Source organism: Podarcis cretensis (assembly GCF_951804945.1).
Source record: "Podarcis cretensis genome assembly, chromosome: 13".
NCBI classification, from domain to species: domain Eukaryota; kingdom Metazoa; phylum Chordata; class Lepidosauria; order Squamata; family Lacertidae; genus Podarcis; species Podarcis cretensis.
Window position 1 is genome coordinate 44,697,017 of NC_137182.1, and position 18,941 is coordinate 44,715,957.

Here is an 18,941-nt window from a genome sequence, read left to right on the forward strand (position 1 = left end):
TTTGTGTGTGTGTTCTCTCACGCCTTCTGTTCCTTAGTCTCATTTTCTTTTGGTAGTGCTTTTAAGCAAGTTGTTGCTCTCCACTTCCCTCTGGGAGGCAGTATGTAACCAATACTAATTAGCATTGGTGTTCTGTGGAGGAGAGTGATGGCTCAAATTTGAAAGATCAAATACCAGCTTATTTGCCTGACAGAGAAGAATAACGACACCAATTCCTACAGATAGATAATACCAGCCTCTTTACTGAGTGGTTTGCATGGCTGGCAACATAACTGGGCCTAATAGCGCTCCACAACCTATGTCTGTCAAGGGACTAAGCCCAGTTTGCTGTCTGCCTGGGATTGCAGATAGGTTATGAATCACCTGGCAGGTCACTTACATAGCTGCTAGGCAACATTGGGTTACAGGCTGGCTGTAAGCTATTGTGTTTCATTTATCAGTCACAGTGGGGAATCCAGCAAGGAGATCCAGTCTCCTAGCTCCCTGTGTACTATTGGACACCGCTTTCTAATCGGAGGATAGGAATTCTTGCTGAACAGAAAAGTCTTAGGAAAGGAACATGTGCAGAAGGGGAATTAGGGTCAGAGCATCTGGTCAAGGATCTCTCGGATGGCATTTTAATCAAGAGGTCTCAGAACCGCTTGCCTATAGTGATTGTGATGACAGGGTTAGTTCCTAAGATAGCAGGCTTCAACTTTTCCAGACCCAAGCTCACCTTTAATCCAAACATGCATTTTGGGACCCATTTCTTATTTTTTTACCACCTATTTCTATGGCTGCTGCTGTAACCAATCTTCAGTTTGGCAACGATACAGTAGTGGGTGTTTATTCACCAGTTGAAGTCTAATGATGTAAATTAAGCAAGAATTGGATGCTTATTAGCAACCAGGCTAAATTCATGGTGCTGGTATCCAAAGCCCAAACAACTTCAGACCAGGGTGTCTAAAATAATATTCTTAATCATTTTTCCCTTTTTTGCATTTACTCTCATTGATTGCTTGGGGAAAAACCCCTATTTTATTTTTGATTTCACAGCACTCAACAATGAATATAAATCTACACAAATAAAATTTTCTGCAACTTCCCTTCCTCCCCTTATGCGGATTTTTATTTTTCTGTCATTTTCTTACTGCATATCTAAATAACCTTTTTACAAATTTATCCTTTATAATTCCTTTAAATTTTTTACTGCTCATGTTTATATTAATCCTGCTAATGTTTTTCGTTGTTTACAATTTGTTTTCATATATTCAATAAACCCCCCCCCCCCATTCTGTTACAAAAAGTATCACTAGATCTCTTAATCTTCCAGCAAGTTTCGCCATCTTTGCATATTCCATCCATTTTAATTGCCAATCAGCTCATTCGGGAGCCAGTTCCTCTTTCCAATTTTGGGCATATATCATTGGGCAACCATGTCTGCATACAGAAATAGATTTTTTCTGTATACTAAGAAGAAAAGCTACTTGTTTTTTAACAGATTATTTTCAACATTACCCCCATTCATTATGGATCGTTTCCCATAAGGCTTTTGCAATCTTACAGGACCACCACATGTGAAAAAGGTCCCTTATTTCTCTTTACAATATTCTTATACCTTATATACCCAACTGATCGCTGCACTCTGCAGGAGACAGCTTTTTTCAGATAGCATCCAGGGGTTCATTCAATATGATATAGGAATAGGGCCTTTAGTGGAGGAACCTACTCCATGGAATTACCTCCTGTTAAATATTAATCTGGCACCATCTTATTGTCGATTTGGCATTACTGAAGACTACCTGAGGAATAGCTCAATTGGTAGAGCATGAGACTTACTAATCTCAGGATTGTAGCTTCGAGACCCGTGCTGTGTGAAAGATTCCTGCATTGTAGGGAGTAGGACTAGATGATCCTTGTGATCCCCTCCAACTCTGATTCTAAGGTTCCTCTTTGAAGAAGCCTTTTAAGTAGATTGATTTATAAAAATATTTACATATACTGTTCATTTAAAAGATCAGGCTAGTTTACAACAATCCTTTTCATAAAACCATACAATTAAAAAAAATATCAACTAACACTTGCAGAATGATATTTTATTAATTGTCAGCATAAGCTTGGTGGCAGTCTGTAGACTATATGGGTTGGTGGTTCAACCCATATAGCCTGGGTCAGGTTTCCTGCATTGCATCCCTTCGCATCCCTTCCAACTCTATGATTTTTAGATGTTTTCATTGCACTGATATGTTTGCTGCCCTGGACTCCTTTTGGAAGGAAGGGTGGGATGTAAATTTAATAATAAGTAAATTTGCCTGAGAGTGGGATGCTGGAAAAAATACTCTATGAGTATAATTTTGATGAGCTCCTCTCCCTCGTTGCTTGTGATGTGTCTTGGATGTAGCTTGGGGGAATCTGTGGTCCTCCAGATGTTGTTAGGCTCATTTTCCTTCAGCTCCAGCCAGCATAGCCAATAGTCAGGAATGACTGGAGTTGCAGTCTACCATCCTCTATATGGGCACAGATTAGCCACTCTTGGTTTACCTACAAATACACAGTGTCCCTTTCTCATCACCGTCCTTCAAGCCATGCTAGCCCTTATGGTCAGGGTTTTGTCCTAAGAAAACGGAGTAGCGCCTTTTTCTTAATCCCAATGTACCTTAATTTGTAATGTGACATCATTCAGTGACCTATAGAAGCTTCAAAATAGTTGAACACCAAAGGTACTTTGGTAGCGCAAGCCCTGGCAGCTGCCAATTTGGGGTATCATGAAAGGGCAGAAAATTGTTTATTATTACTGCATTTTTTGCGGCAAGGGAAGGGGTACTTATGGGATTTTCTGTGTCAGGTGCCAAAATAACTTCACTTGTCTTATTGTGCATTTTAACCTTGGGAACACCATTTGCTATGAAGCCTCAGGTAGAAAACCACCTAGGCTTAGGCCCTGTGCTTTGGGGAGGCAGTTAGCCACATGTTCCTGCTGAGACGCATTTTCTGCTCCTGGTTAGCAAACATATAAGCAGGAATTCAGAGGGGGAATATTAAGATTTCTCCCTCATTATAAATTTTATGCTCTGCCATTGTGTTACCTCACTCCATTTCCCGTCTCAAAGCCGAGATGTTTACAGCTGGTCAGAGCCCAAGGGCAGCTCTTTTACATGCCTCTTGCTCGCTCACATCCTGCCACTGAAACCACAGCAGAAGTAGGGGAAACCAATCAAAAAGCTGTAAATGGAAAGCCTTCTGTTGTTTGTTCTCAAAAAGCAGAAGGGCTGAATGGAGGCTGTGCATAACGAGTTAACAATTTCCAGATCAGCCCCCAGCCTCGCAGTTCTCTTGTGCTGTTCAGGCTGATTCAGCCATTTTGCTGGCAAGGGTGTGTAAATGGAAATAATTTTGTGACCTCAAGCATGCATAGCGTAAGCTTGGGATGTGCAAGAAGCAGAATGCACATGACTGACTTTGCTGCAGGGTGGGAACCACCGTAGTCAGGAATATTCCTTAGGCTCATGTAACCATGTCCAAAACGCAGAATCCCTCTCCATGTTTCCCCTAACACCCAGTTAGGGTTATACTCCGAGCCAATGTGGTGCAGTGGTTCGGGGAGCATAGGACTCCATTGGGCAGGACCCAGGCTCAAATCCCCAGCCAGTCTTAATGCCCACAAAGTAAGTTTGGACCACTCTCAGCTTAACCCAGCTCACAGAGTAGTTGTGAGGATAAAATGGAGGGGAGAACTGTGCTGCTTTGTGCTCCTTGGAGAAAAGGTAGTATAAATAAGCATAATAAATAACTCAAAAAGTCAAGTTTGTTATTTAAGACGTTTCAGGGCTTAAAAGCCCTGCTCTGTGTCTATTCCATATGCATTTTTTATACAAGTTGTGGTCATTCTGTGTTCAGAAGAACTTTTTACTTTGATATCTAATACCATTTCATGGAGGGGTTCCTGGTCCCGTGTGTGTCGGTGGAGCACATATAAGCACGCCATACCCTCCTTCATTTCCCATCAAGGGGTAGTCAGCGGGAAACTGCCTCTGGCAATGAAAGCAGAACATATCCCTAATTGCTAGCTAACCTTGATGGCTAAACCACTTTTAAAGCCATCCAGGTTGGTGGCCATGCTTAATTTTCTTCCCTGCCAGCTTCTCATATCCCTCCTATGAAATACTGCCCTCCCTCTCCCCACTTATACTTTCAATATAGCAAGGAAATCCTATACAGGTCAACAACTGGATATGGTTGAACTTCTGACAAGGCGATAGGACAATGCAGATTATCAGTTTTATGGGTACTGGCGCTCATATTTTACATTTTCCAGCGTGGGTAGCTGTACTAAGCAAAAAACAAGCCAACCATCAATTGTATTTGCAGTAGCAATCTATCCTCACAGGGTTGTTTGGGATTACATGAGGTGGGAGGGAAGAACCAGGTACACTGCCTGGAGATCCTTGGGAGAGGAAAAAGAAGGTGCAATAAATATTAATTAAATGAAAACTGGAAAGTGCCTTGTGGCATCTTAACAACAGACAGCAAAAAAGAATATTTTACAGCATAAAGCTTTTGTGGTGTGCAGCCCATTTCCTCAAATTCACACAACTGCAGCAGTCCATGAAAGCTTATGGCACAAATAAAATACGCCACTTGCCTCTAAAGGTGCCAAAAGCCTTATATTTCACATGTGGAGATACAGTGGTACCTCAGGTTAAGAACTTAATTCGTTCTGGAGGTCCGTTCTTAACCTGAAACTGTTCTTAACCTGAAGCACTTTAACTAATGGGGCCTCCTGCTGCCTCTGCACCTCTGCTGCACAATGTCTGTTCTCATCCTGAAGCAAAGTTCTTAACCCGATGTACTATTTCTGGGTTAGTGGAGTCTGTAACCTGAAGCGTCTGTAACCCTAGGTACCACTGTGTGTGTGTGTATATATATATATATATAGTGTTGGGGGGTTTTTTTGTGTGTGTGTGTGTGCATAAAGGCGCAGTCTTGCCCTGAAGCCACACTGCACAGGGCCAGCCATACAAAAAATTATTTATTTTTTTATCATAATTTTTATTATTTCTCTCCCCGCCTCCCTCCCGCCCCCGGTTCTTCTGAGGAGAAGATGAAAGCCCAGCAACAGCAGCCGCTGCTCGCTCCTGCGCACGCGCGGGGAATCAACCACACGGGCGAGGAGGAGGGGCACGGGGGAGGATGAGGACAAGCGAGGAGAGTTACACGCTTCGCCAACCCCACCTCCCCGCCCCCGCCCGCCCGCTGCCCGCCTCCTCCTCCGAGCCGGCATCTGAGATAGCGGCAGTGGAGCTGCGCGCGCGGGCAGGAGCTAGAGCTGCCTGCAAGCTGCCGCCGGCGCCACCGCAGCGGCGATCATAACAGCAGCGGCCGAGGCGGCAGCACACGCACGCGAGCACGCGCGCGCGCGACGCGAGGGACCCTTCTGAACGTTCCGAGAGCAGCAGCAGCAGCAGCAGCGGAGCGCGCGCCTGAGGTAAACAATTAACGGTCACTTAACTGCCGCTTCTTACTTTCTCGGGGGGCTCCCATCGACCCAGGGGCTAGTGGTGGCGGTGGCGAAAGAGACAGGGCTGCGCACGCGCAGTTTAAACATCACCCCCTCCCCAATTTCTGCACAGTGACCGGGGCAGGTGTGGAGCGCACACCTCTTCTGCACCTCCTTTCCTTCCCCACCTTTTCCAAGAGTTATTGTACCTTCTCACAGTGGCTCACACTTCTTCTGCTTTATCGGGGTGGGTGGGGGGGCTAATCTTTTATGTGGGGCAGGCTTGCTTGCTAGGGTGAGGGAGAGCTTCCTCGCCTCACCTACCCTTGCCCTGCACACCTGGCGCAAGCTGGAGAGGTCTTTGCATGCTGCCACTCGCACCGTTTGCCTCTCTGCCCTTGGCATTGCTCAGCCTTGCACCACCCTCTTGCTTGCAGTCCTTGGGTGCCTTCTCTGATGCGCTTGCCTCTTCGGTTGGTTCGCAGAGCATCCCCCCCCTTTCCCCCGTCAGGAGATGCGCACCCCTTTGCGCTCTTGAGCGCCCTGCCAAATTGACATTTCCTCTTGCCTCTGGAGTTACAATGGGTGGCACATGCATGCTTCCAAACTTGGCTCTCCGGGAGCAGCCTTGCTCTCGCTGTCTTGAACCTGCCCCTGAGCCCTTATGGGATAGCATGTGTGTGCCCAAGTGTGGGAACTTTGGCGCAATACACACCACGGGGTCCCTGTGTGGAAATGACTCATCCCTGCAGTTTCAATTTTGTGTAAGACACTAGACTTATATCTATATTCACTCTGTTTCTCCAGGACCACCTAAGAAACATAACGTTCTTTTTCACGCTGTTGGGGAGCTGCAAACCCTTGTACTAGGCCCCATCCAGGGGTTATCTTCTCATACCAGGACCTTTGAAAAGCCACCAGAAGCCTGTGAAGTAATTGTGCATTACTTTTACAAGGGACAACATCATAACAGCACTTTCTGTTTGTTTTTGTTTTCAAAGTTCTTGCACTGGGACATTTCTTCTCCTTGGACTGAGATATGAAGGTTCTTTAATAATTGTTTCCAAGCCGGAATTCTAAGGGATATTAGCAATGAAGAAAACCCTCTTTCCTTGCATGTCACACTGGAAAACAAGTGGATTATTATTGAACTTTCACAAGGAACCCTCTAGCCTTTTTGTGTGCTTTGCAGATCTTTGCACTGAGATTTTCCCAGGCGGGAAGAAATTACCTCTATGCATTTTGCTGTGCCAAAAGATATTTGCCTCATAAACAAAACTTAACCGGGATCTGTGCGACAGTCTGTTACAACTCACGTTAATTCCAGGAGTTTTGCAGTGCGACCCTTTGGTAGACAAAGATTACAGTCACCGTTCCTTTAGATCCATAGGCTCCCTCTGAACAGGAAACTGCCTTACTTGCCTGATAAATGGGAATCTTAAGACTAATCACTCATGAAAATTGTTGTCTTGACAAAATCTTAGGTAGCACCTTCACTAAGTCTTGCTCTGCTTGTGGAAAATACATCTGATAATCACTGATACCTAGATACAAAGTTGTGTCTGACTGTTTGTGAATAAATGCGAGACATGAATCTTTCTCTTGAGAGAGCACTTAGTAACCCTGTTGGTGTCTGCTCTTTTGGGTGGTCTTCTTTCTCTTCCTGCTTAGCACTCCAGGCAACTCTTGATTAAAGTCACCAAGGAAGTAATTATTTCCCCCCTTCCATTCCTGCTGTCAAGATGGCTTCTGTCCGGTTCATGGTCACTCCCACTAAAATAGATGATATCCCAGGCCTGTCAGATACCAGCCCAGACCTCAGCTCCCGCTCCAGCTCCCGCGTCCGCTTCAGCTCCAGAGAAAGTGTCCCTGAAACAACCCGCAGCGAGGGTGCCAGTGACTTCTCTAGAGCAACCAGTTCACTGGCCACTGAAGCAGCTGAGCCGGCCACTGACAAGACTACCAATCCCCGCACAGATGCGGCTGAAGGTAGGTTGTCTTTGGCATATTGGGTGGGAGAGGGGACATCTGAATGGTAGAGGCAACCTTGTTAATGGTGAATTCTACCTATTACCACCTTGGGGACTTGATGGAGGTGCACAAAGCTTAAATAGAGTTTACAGCTTAGAAGTTCCAGAAAGGACTGCTCAAATCTTGGCTGTGCTGCAGATACAAAAGGCTATCTTCTGTGATTTGGGTTATGCAAGGTGGGACTGAAGGTGGAGGGGGATCTCCTGTGGGTCTGATAATTCATGCATGCGTTTTGAATCAACTGTTTTCTAGTAGATGGTGTTTTCAGACACAAGTGGATTTTTTTGATTCACCTCTCCAAAATACATAACCTTGATGTGGCCCCTTCTTTTATGTCAAGGGCTTGGCTGTATTGCAGACAGAATACTTCACTACCAAAATTTCCTCATCCTTCTTGCTGGGAACAGCTCTTGGCTTCCTATTTTCTAAAATGGGGAACATGCAAAGTAATTCCCTCCCCCCAGGCCTTAGTTTCTTTCTGAGGGTATCTGTGCTTCTGCTTTGTCCAGCTTTTCAGATTATCTGTTCTTCAGTTTTGTTGTTGTTTTTTTGTGCCAGGAATTGCTGAGCAAGACTCATGGGAAATGACTCTGGAGAATTTCAGTTCCCCTAATCTTGTTGATTTCCTTGTCTCATGCATTTTAAAACGACAGAATATGTCTGAGGTCAGACTGGTCTTTGCTCTATCACAACTGACTTAGTCACATCTTCTACTGTGGAGTTTATGAATAGCAGCATTAAACTATCAACAGTCTTTGTAGATTCAGCTAGATTCTGATCTGTAAGATTTACTAATCTTGTGATAGATACTTCAGAGACACTTTTTTTTTTAAAGTTTTTGAGATACGTGCACATAAAAGGGCATTGATAGGACACTCTATTCATTTACACACACCACACACACACACACACACACACACCAACCTTATTCTGGATTGTGTTGGTTGTGAGACAGTAGCATGATCCTGGCCCCACCCCCCAAAAAACTGAAGATGAGAATGAAGAAATGCTTCACTAGATTGTGAAATAATAAAGTTGTTTGCAGTTGATGTAAATTGGGATGGGAAAGTTTTTGAAAATGATATACATACAGTAAAATGTACCATAGGTGGAGTGAGACATGTAAATATCAATTTGCTTGCTCAGCTGTGATTAGCAAGAATGACCTCGGGGCAGTTTGGTAGGAAAGCTTCTGTAAATTTGATTCCTCTCTGTTTATCCATATTTAGCTACCCAGCTAAATGTCCTAGTTTATTGCACCTATTTTCTTGATTAAGGCAGCAATCATATCAAGATCTACTGGAATGAGCAGATTTAGGATCCAGGGGATCTGTAGTTGAGTCAGGAGGTTCCCAGGACAGCTGGGCTATGCTGACATTGCTCCCCATCCTTGGCTCAGCCAAAGGTACACCGGTATATCTCCCATCCCAGCTCAGCCAGGGCCCAGCTCAGCTGAGCCAGGCCCAATGGATCTTAAGCCAGCATAAGCCTTAAAAAAGCGAGGCATTCTGGGGTAGAACTAGGGGGTTAGGGGGCACTTAGACTGGAACATAAACCTGTTCAGCTCAGTTACATGACCTGGCTACCCAGCATAAATCAAGCTGACACAAGGGTGATGTAATCAAACACTAATTAACACATAATTTATCCTGCCTTAACTTTACACCAGCTTATTGTGTGTAGGATTACTTTCTTAGGGAGAACTATTTCCCATAGCTATCCTTCCACACCATAGTCACACTTCTTCCATAGACGTACTTGTTATTCAAAGGACAAAAACAAATTCCCATTCAAATACCCTCTGTGCTGTTTCCTTCTTTTCTACAGAAATGAATGCAGTACATGTCTTATATGCAAAAAGCCTGCACTCTACCTTGCATCTGGCTTCTGTAGGCAAAAACCAAGGGAATCTGTGACTCTGCTGACGCATGGTAATAAGATCAATGGTTATAAAATTAACTCACAGGAGTCAATACTAAAGAATATTTAATATCTGGTGGCGTCTTTGGTGCTATTGCCTTGCCAGTGGCCACCTTTTTTTTGTTTTACTGATTGTGCTCTTGTGCCTTTAAAACAAAGTGGACAGACAGAGATATAAAACAATGAAGGGTGTTATTATGGCCCCTTAAAGACAACAGATTTACTGTTACAGGACTAGATGGTTGGACAGTGTTCTCGAAGCTACCAACATGAGTTTGACCAAACTGCAGGAGGCAGTGGAAGACAGGAGTGCCTGCCGGGCTCTGGTCCATGGGGTTACGAAGAGTCGGACACGACTAAAAAACAACAAAAGATTTCATGAACTACAGTATATTTTACCAGAATCATTGTAGATAGGTGTGAGATTGGCTCTTCTTGAGCTGATGACTTCTAGGCTCAGGAGGATTCTAGTCTGTCATGTGGCTTGGAATCCCTTCAGTTCCTAATCTCATCATGTGTCTCTGAGGGGAAGGGAAATATGGGAATTAGTGTCTCAACCCTGGAACTTTTACTTTGGTTCCACAGTAGCATCCAGACTTGGTTAGTCACACCCTTGCCTGTTATTAGAACTGATATTCCCCCAAGGGGAGCATCACTGCTTTCAGGTTTTAGTTTCTGTTTCTTAGCAGTTAGGACTAAATCATACATTGCATTAGTCATGTAGTTTGCCTTAAATGCAGGATTTTTCTTTCACAAATAGCCATTGGAGATGCAAGCAGATTGGGGCCCTGATGTGGGAAGATAAATGACTTTTAGCCTTTGCCCACCACTGTGGGTTAAAGCCTCTCCAGATGGTCCTAGGCCAGTGCTCCACATAACCCAACCAGGGGTCCATTGCTACCATAGAGATAACAACATTGTCAAAAGTAGAGTGCCCGTGGCTTGAGTTTTGAAAAACGGGGTCCTCAGGTAATTGGGAACCATTATCCTAGGCTGATTGATGGCTCCACCATGCTTGTGAAAGAAAAAACTTGCACTTCAGGGCAACCCTTGTAATTATTGCAACCTGTAATTTGTTCTTTGTATATGCCTGCCAATTTCGCTCCTTTTCTGCCACTATACCATACCTCATCTCTATGCATCATTCTTTGTTTTCTAGTTTGCTTTTTTACATCTTACCTGCAAAAAAGCAATTGATCTAAAGTAACCTCAGGAAACAATTGGACTCATTCCCATCAAATCTAAGGGTTGGCTTACATCATAATATCAAAATAGTATGTGGGCTTTCTCTTCACCTCTCCTTCGGTTTTAGGGCATTACTGTAAGTCTGGAAGCTTAGTTTGTGGACCTACGTGCATGTATGCAGGTTCATGTGCATGCTTTAGTAGGTCTTCCATAGCTGATGGTGTTTTAGACTGTGACTCTAAGCTCGGCCTGCACAGCTTGTGACCCAACAAGCTGGATGCAGCTCACTAGGCGTGTATTGTGGCCTGCCACATGCTCAGTATCTCCTTCCCCACTTTTTGAAATCCTAGCAGTAGAAACAGGAAATTAATAACCCCCCTCAATGCATAACTGGTGGGCTGTGTTCAGCTTGGTGGCTCACAGCTTCTGCATGTGTGTTTTAAGGACAATTAAATGAATTTAAATCCCATTACTTGCCCATTTCAGTTACCTGATGCTCTTATACTCTTTTGCTCATTCTTCTTCTTATTTTATTGGCTTAAAACATTGTGTCATAGGTTGCAGGGGCATTGACATGAGCTGTAAGTGGTCCTGACCTATATTTGAAGCATTGGACAAGGTAGCATTTAAGGTTTTGTTTATTTATTAGAAAATGTGTACCTCACCTTCTATTGCAGTCAGAACGCTGAGGGACCTTTTCCAGTTTATTGCAGCCCTGCAATAATTGCAATATCTTTGGGATTTTTTTCCACAGGTAAATGCATTTAGGTTAGGGCTGTAAACAGTTTTGAGGCATGTTAACAAGTGAAAGTTGGTGGACCAGCTTTTGCTTCTATCTTAGCTGAACATTAATGTGCATATTTTCTCCCCTGCATATTGTCAATGTCTCAGAAAGTCTAACCCTTCAGGTTTAAGGAATCACTTGCTGGTACTACATCAGCCAGTCACTATTTCCTCCCCCACCCAAACACTTGATTTTCTAGGCATCAGTTTACAGCAGTCATTTATACTCCTACCCCCTCTTCCTTTCAGATCATGTTGACATTATATGCAGACCCACGCTGTAAATGTAGGTCATCCTGCAAAAAAAACATGTTTTGCTCTTTGGATTTCCCCCCTAATGGACAGAGTGCCTGCTGTTTTGTCATTTTTCTCTTCTGGTTAAATGCCCTATCATTGAAGACCCAACCCTTCTGAAGTTGTAAATGAAGCCAGAAAGCCTTCTCTCCCCCAAACTCCAAATGCACATGTATCAGACTAGATAAGTTGTATAGCCAGCCAGCCAGTGCTTCAGGGACTCCATGTCCCTGCCGCCTAGGCTGGTTTATCTCCTCAGAGATACCGGCTGTCGTTTTCAAATGGGAAACTGCTCTCTGCTGCTGTGTCCTTGTTGTGAAAATATTTGTGATTTGTAGAGGTTGGCAATGAGGGTGATGGCTCCTCAAGTCAAGGATGTGTGTAAAAGAAAGCCATATTCTATGTAGGTGGGAAAACAAATTCTTTAGTCTTGGTTGAGTATTACTCTCTCCCCCACACCCCTGCCCCAGTACATCTTAATTTACATTTGTCAGCTCCCCCCCCCATATACTCTTGGGACTTATTTACCGGTACATATGCAGAATTTGGTTAACATAATAACTTATATAAGCATATGTACTCAATTAGGGAAGGTGTGCACATGTACACACAGACGTTGCAAAGCTTGGTTTTCAGGACACAAAGACCCCCAGGTTTCCAGACGCAGGTTTGTAAATTTGTATGTAAAGGTTGCTTTGTTTACTTTTGTTCTTAATTTGCACTTAGGTATGGCCCTGGATATTTCTATGGGCATTTTTTTTTGTCATGAGCAAACACCTTAGCCTACCATTGCTCACTATTTTTTGTATTCCGGTCCAAAATACTCCCCATTTTCTCTGCACAAGATGGCTTGTGTTCAGGGAAGTCATATTGGAATACTCCGAGGACCCTGTTGTGCTTCTAAGAGAGGCAGTACTAATTTTATCCTGGTGGACACCTTGGGAAAGAATGGAGAGTGCCATTTCCAGTAATATGTCGCTTTGGCAGATAGGTGCAAACAGATAAGTGCTAACTTTCTTTATTAAATCTGAAAGCTGGAATTCTGCTTATTTGCCTAGCTCACATGTTAAATGCCATTTTGTCTATGACCTAATCATGTCCACACAGATTTCCCAGACAATAGCATCTGGTGTCCGTACTTCTTCTGTTCTTTGTTTATGCCAGATAACAATCTGCTTTCCTCCCCCATTTTTGTTTTCTCCCCCACTTTGATCCTGTAACAAGAAGCTCTTTGGCTGCTGCTGCCTACGCCTGTTTCATTTCATATGCTCAGCAGAACCCCAGAGTGGAGAAGGCTGTTGTTTCTTAGATGTGCGCTCTAGCCCCCAATCCCTACCATTAGATCAGAGAGTTCACATGCCCCTTTGGTGCTGCCTCTTGTGAGGGGAATGCCACCTCCCTGTGAGCTGTGGATAAAGAAGTATTCAAAGCACATGAAAGGTTAACCCATCAGCCTGTAGTAACTTGGAGAATATGTCCTGAGAAGTTTGTTTGTTTTATTCTCTCTCTTACCTATCTTACACTTCTTAGATGAATGGATGCCTTTTGTGAAATATGAATATGGTGCTGTTGAGTAAATGTATGCAAGTTGCAGCATAATTTCACTTTCCCATACATTGTCTATCATTAGATGTCATCTAGATTTTCACAAAATTTTGGAATTGAAACAAGTCCAATAGACTGTATGTGGATGTCCTATATACCTAAGGAAGAAGGACCTACAAAATCCTTGTTCTTGAAACTGGAAAATGAGTATGCAGGGACAAAGCTCACACTCAGCTGAAGATTCCTAACTATAGGATGCAAAGAAGTGATGATGCTCCTGGGAGGATTGCCTGGGTGGGAAAACACGTGTAATTTCGAGGGTTGCTTTTCTTTATACTTGAACCTGCTCAGTTAAGGGTTGTCTCTCTAGTAGTAAGAACAGCGCCTCACCTTTTTGGTATGTGCGTATCATGTGTTTGGATCCAGGTATAGTTAAGAAATTGTTCTTAATGTTAGACTTCAATCTGTCTTAGAATATTTTATGGCTTTTTGGCTTTTCCCACCATGTTTTGAATGAAAAATGAATCCCTTCCCTGAGAACTTATTAAATATTTGTTTTGAGGATTCAGCATACCTTCTCCCCTCCCCAACAGACAGACTTTTAGCCTTTTCTCATACAATATACTGGGTAGACCCTTATTTTCATCTTCACAGCTGAATCTTTTTCAATTTCATAATACTGTAATAAAACTGTAGTATAGGCTTAATGCTTTGAAGGGTATCCACTGTCAAAATATACTACCTTAGGGGCAGGAAATCCTTTTTATTCCAAGTGCCATATTCCTTCATGAAGAACCTTTGGGGTGGGCACATACCAATGGTGTATATGGCCAGAGGTAGTAGTGGGTGGAGACAGGGATAAAACGCAGGCAGACCAATTGTTGACTTTTGTATAGCAGGCCACATTCCAGCCACACAAAATTCAGAAGTTTCCACACCTAAACACATGCACACATCTCTCCATCCAGGCAAGCAAGATACATTATCAAGTTCAAGGACTCACTGCAGCTAGGCGAAAGCACCTGAGGAAGGCTCAGAGCACAACTTGTGAGGGGTGTGGTTTGGGGAGGAGGCATGGCCTGAGGAACGTGCTCAGAGTCAGATAAGGAGACCTAGAGGGCTACATTTGACACCCCCCCCATTCCTGAGCTTTCTCCTTTTCTTACTATCTTGTCTTTCTGTTTTGCCTGCCTCAGAATAGCAAGCTGAAATCAATTAATTGGATTTCCTTGTACCAGCTCCATTTGTGGTTTTTTGGTCCCCCAAATTACTGAATTGGTTGGAATGCATTTGGAGACCTAAAGGGCTTTACATTTGATGCCTCTGCTCTAATGTAACTGATGTGCTGCAGCTGATGCACTTAGACTCAGGGAGGTCATTAGTAAATAAGTTACTCTGGACTTCTCCAAGAACCAAGATTACGTTCTGTCCTGGCTTTGCCTTTGGTCTTTGTGCTCCTGGATTTAGTCAGAGTGGGAAGTTGGAAGGGCAAAACTGAAACTGGACACTTAAACATTTGGTGGCCATCTGTGTATTTACTTTAGGAAGCTAGTTTGTTGAGCCATTAGGATTCCCGTGGGTTAGTAAGAACAAAAAGCTCACCTGTTGCAATCAGAAGTAAATACAGGGCCCTTTGTAGTAGTCTGATGCTTTCTGTAAAGACTCTTGGAGAACTACAGTGGTGCCCCGCAAGACGAATGCCTCGCAAGACGGAAAACCCGCTAGACGAAAGGGTTTTCCGTTTTGGAGGCGCTTCGCTAAACGAATTTCTCTATGGGGTTGCTTCGCAAGACGAAAAAATCTTGCGAGTTCCCGCGGGTTCTTTTCGCTCCCCCCCCTTCCCTAAGCTGCTAAGCCGCTTATCAGCTGTTCCGCTGATAAGCCGCCTCTCAGCTGATCGCTAAAAGCCGCTAGACCGCTAATAGCGCTAATCCGCTAAGCCGTCAATGGGCTTGCTTCGCAAGACGAAAAAACCGCTAGACGAAGAGAATCGCGGAACAGATTAATTTCGTCTTGCGAGGCCCCACTGTAAATAGATAAGACAAAGAGCTTTTAAATATTCTGAACAGTAGTGGTGTTGTTTCATCATTAATAAATGGCCAGCTATAAATCCAAATGCTTTCTACAAGCAGAAGAATGACCCTACGCCTACGCCTAAAATTCTAGTATCTTAACTAGAATCACAAATGTACCTGCAGTTCTAGGATAGCGTGGGCTGGGGATGGAAAACAATACATGAACAATGTAGTGGCTGTGAATCTCACTGCTTGACATCCTTTGGAAGTAACTGTTAGCCTAACCTAATTTACAGGGTTCTTCTGATAAACAACACTCTGAGCTAATTGTTACAAATGAAACAAATAACATGATAGCTTGTGAATTGGTACAGCAGTTTTAGTGGCTTGGCTGATGTGGATCAAATGGAAATGTTGCAAATGTATATGGAGAAGCAGTCATGCAAGTGTCATGGTTCAGTAGAGTGAGTGAATCCCCCCTCCCCCCCCCCCCCGTTTGTGTCACAGACTGATTTCACTGCCCAGCACACAGCAGGTACTCTTGAATGTGTCCATTTTGTTAACATGTTGATGTGTGAGTGTTCCTGTAAATAGGCAAAATGACAAAAGACAAGACTGACTTCAGTAGACACTCAGGAAATTGTAATGGGCATCTCTTCTTTTTAGCGTTTCATCCTGCTTAATCTCTTCTGTGGCCAAAACTTATAGAAAGGCTCTAGTCCAGTGTTTCCCAACCTTTTTCTGACCATGGCCCTCTTCCGACCTTGTTTCTTTCCTGTGCCCCCAATAAGTACAAATCAATACAAATCTGAAATTCTGCCTCCCCCAACAAAAATCCTGGCTATGCCCATAACCTGCCCCCCACGTCCAACTGGAAGAAAGGTAGCTATTTAAATGTTTTGTTTGTAAATAGAACATGCTTTATTTATAATTTTATAATTTATACAAAATACAATTACATAAAATTCTAGGAACATAATGAAATATTGTTGAAGCAGAAAAACATAAAATCATGGAGCTGGAAGGGACCCCAAGGGTCATCTTTCTAGTGCAACCCCCTTCAATGTAGGAAAGTCAGCTAAAGCATCCATGACAGATGGCCATCCAACCTCTCCTTAGAAACCTCCAAGGAAGGAGAGTCCAGAACCTCTCAAAGATCCATTTTCCATATGTTATAAAAAGTAAACCACTTATTTGACCCCAGTTATTTGACACAGAGGGGGAAATGTACAGATACAGTCCAAAAGGCACACAGGGAGTTCTGTATATATGGGAGAATTTGAAAAAGCAAGTGGTCCTCACTGGTGCAAAAAGATCTTGTCATCTGGAGGAGCCTAGGCTGCCTAGATAAAACACTATAGCCCCACATATCCATACCTGGGAGTAAGACCCACTGAACCCAGTGTGGCTATCTTCTAACTAGAAACTGCATTATTTACTAGATAGCAGCACCAAACGACCCCGTTCGGCTAGCTGCTGGGGTGGATTTTCCCTTGCGCCTTGCAGAGCCAGGCCAACGATGCCGATGGGCCCTGTGCCCCTCAGCAACATTCAAAGGTACTGATCCACTAGGCGCTGGGGTAGATTGCCCAACGGGCCCAGCACTAGCAGCAGCAACAAGCAGCTCTGGCTTGTCCAGCTCTACCCATTGCTACCCCACCACCACACTTGCCTGACCTGGGGGTTCTGGATCTTGGGCTCTACTGATCAAAATGGGAGCCTCAGCGATCACCCTCTCCCGCTAGAAACAAACCAGGACTGCTCAAAGAAAATGCATATGGCAAAAAGGAGTGCTAGGCCCTGTTGGGCTAACCCCTTACCCACTTGTGACCCCCCTTCACTTCTCACTTCCCTCTGTGGCCTCCTAGCCTCTTGCCCCCCATTTACGCACTTTTCACCTGGGGCCCCCTTAGTATATCCTGGGGGGGCCCCAGAAGGCCATATGGCCCCTAGTTGGGAATCACTGCTCTAGTCTTTCCTTATATTAATCTAGCCTTTCTAGCTTTCCAACATTTTTCATCAACTGTAGCAGTCAAAACTGAATGGAAAACTCTGGTTGTGGTTTAATAATAAAATTAATCCTAACAATTGTAGACTCAGAGAGATTTAGACAAGTTTAGTAATTTTGTGTGTGTGTATAAGTAACTTGGGAGGCATTCATACAGTATTTATGTATATGAGTGCCAATAGCAGGGAAACGAAGGAGAATTGTGACAAAGGAGAAAGTAGGTATTGATAAAATGTTGCAAATTGATAAACTATTTTTATAACGGTAACATGTTTGGATAAGTCTGTTGTACAGTGCACATTTGACAGGAATAGAGGTAAATGAACATCAATAACTTTTCAACTTAAGAGAATAATACCCTTTTTCATCGCTGGTATTTAACCTTTGTGAAGATGCCGGTTTTAAAGTTCTGCTATAGTCATATCTAATAAATGAAAATAATAGAAAATAGCTCTATGCACTGGTGAGTGTATGACATACAGTATCTCAATTATCAATGAAAAATTAATGGCTACATTTCAGGACTTTAAATGTTGTCAGGAGATGGGATGTGTCAGAGCTGTTGAGTCTATACCCAGGTGAAGAAAAGAAAATGAAGAAAATAGTAATTAAGAAAGATATGCAAGAGAAGATGAAAATAATTTGATATTCTGCTAAACTGCGGCAAAAAACTGATTGTGGCTACAGCCCTCTATATACATACTTGAGAATAATTTCCACTGAGTGAATGTGTAGAATTGGACTGAAGATGGTCCAATTTTTAAAATACCAAGTATTTCTACAGCAAAAAATGAACATCTTTCTTAAATTTCTTTTTTTCTAAATAGGTTAGTAAAAGTAGCACGGAGAGATGTTATTTACCATATTTTTCGCTCTATTGGACGCACCAGACCATAGGACGCACCGGACCATAGGAGGGGGAGAACAGGAAAAAAATATTTTTTTTTCTTGTTCTCCCCCTCTAAAACAAGGTGCGTTCTGTGTGTTCAAGGTGCATTCACCTGAAGCCTCCGGAGCCTCTGGAGGCTTTGGGTTCCTTTCGACCTGCTCTTAGGGGCTGGCGGGGGGGGGGAGCGCTGCTTTCCCCCTCCGCCAGCCCCAAAGACCAGGCCGGGGAACAGTGGGAAGGTGGCGCTCCGCCTCCCCGCTGTCCCCCGAGCTTGTGGGGCTGGCGGTGGGGAGAAGAGGTGTTTTCCCCCACCGCCAGCCTTCAAACCAGGTCGGGTTTGGAGGCTGCTATCCCGCCGGGCTCCCAAGGCTTGAGGATATTTGCCCGAAGTCCAGGGCGGCTGCGCAGCGCTCCCTGGGCTCCGGGCTGCAGGCTGCTATCTGAAGGCTTGCGGATAGCTTCCTGAAGCCTGGAGAGCGAGCGGGGTCGGTGCACTCTCCAGGCTTCAGCAAAAGCCTGCATTTTTAGGATGCACACACATTTCCCCTTCATTTTCGGAGGGGGAAAAGTGCGTCCTATAGAGCGAAAAATACGGTAATCCATTATACTGGATATAGTATTTTTCCCCATATAAAACAACAAATCTAGAGTAAAAACAAGTAAATTGCAGCAAAATGTTAAGGAAGGAGAGCTGGCACATGTGAATATTTCCATCTGCTATATTAACTGTGCCAGGTCATTGGAGTAAAATGATGATAATGCTAGGTTGTGGAACAACCTGGCACATCTACGTCT

General features: G+C 43.8%; 1 protein-coding gene and 1 long non-coding RNA gene across 5 annotated transcripts in view; one reads left to right on the forward strand and one right to left on the reverse strand.

Annotated features, from left to right (window-relative positions):
- Window positions 1-5,511: 5,511 nt before the first annotated feature.
- Window positions 5,512-18,941, forward strand: part of SLC12A6 (solute carrier family 12 member 6) — a 47,313-nt gene continuing 33,883 nt past the window's right edge. For 2 of the 4 annotated variants that reach the window (XM_079951530.1, XM_079951532.1), the window contains exon 1: window positions 5,512-7,465. In XM_079951530.1, the coding sequence (XP_079807656.1) occupies window positions 7,219-7,465 (247 nt within the window). In that variant the 5' untranslated portion in view covers window positions 5,512-7,218. The remainder of the gene's footprint in view (window positions 7,466-18,941) is intronic. The other 2 variants (XM_079951531.1, XM_079951533.1) reach the window with 1 other exon arrangement.
- Window positions 16,147-17,066, reverse strand: LOC307202086. The gene is made up of 2 exons (XR_013832816.1): window positions 16,501-17,066; window positions 16,147-16,327 (listed from the first exon to the last, which is right to left on the reverse strand). It is a non-coding gene; the product is annotated as an uncharacterized lncRNA (long non-coding RNA).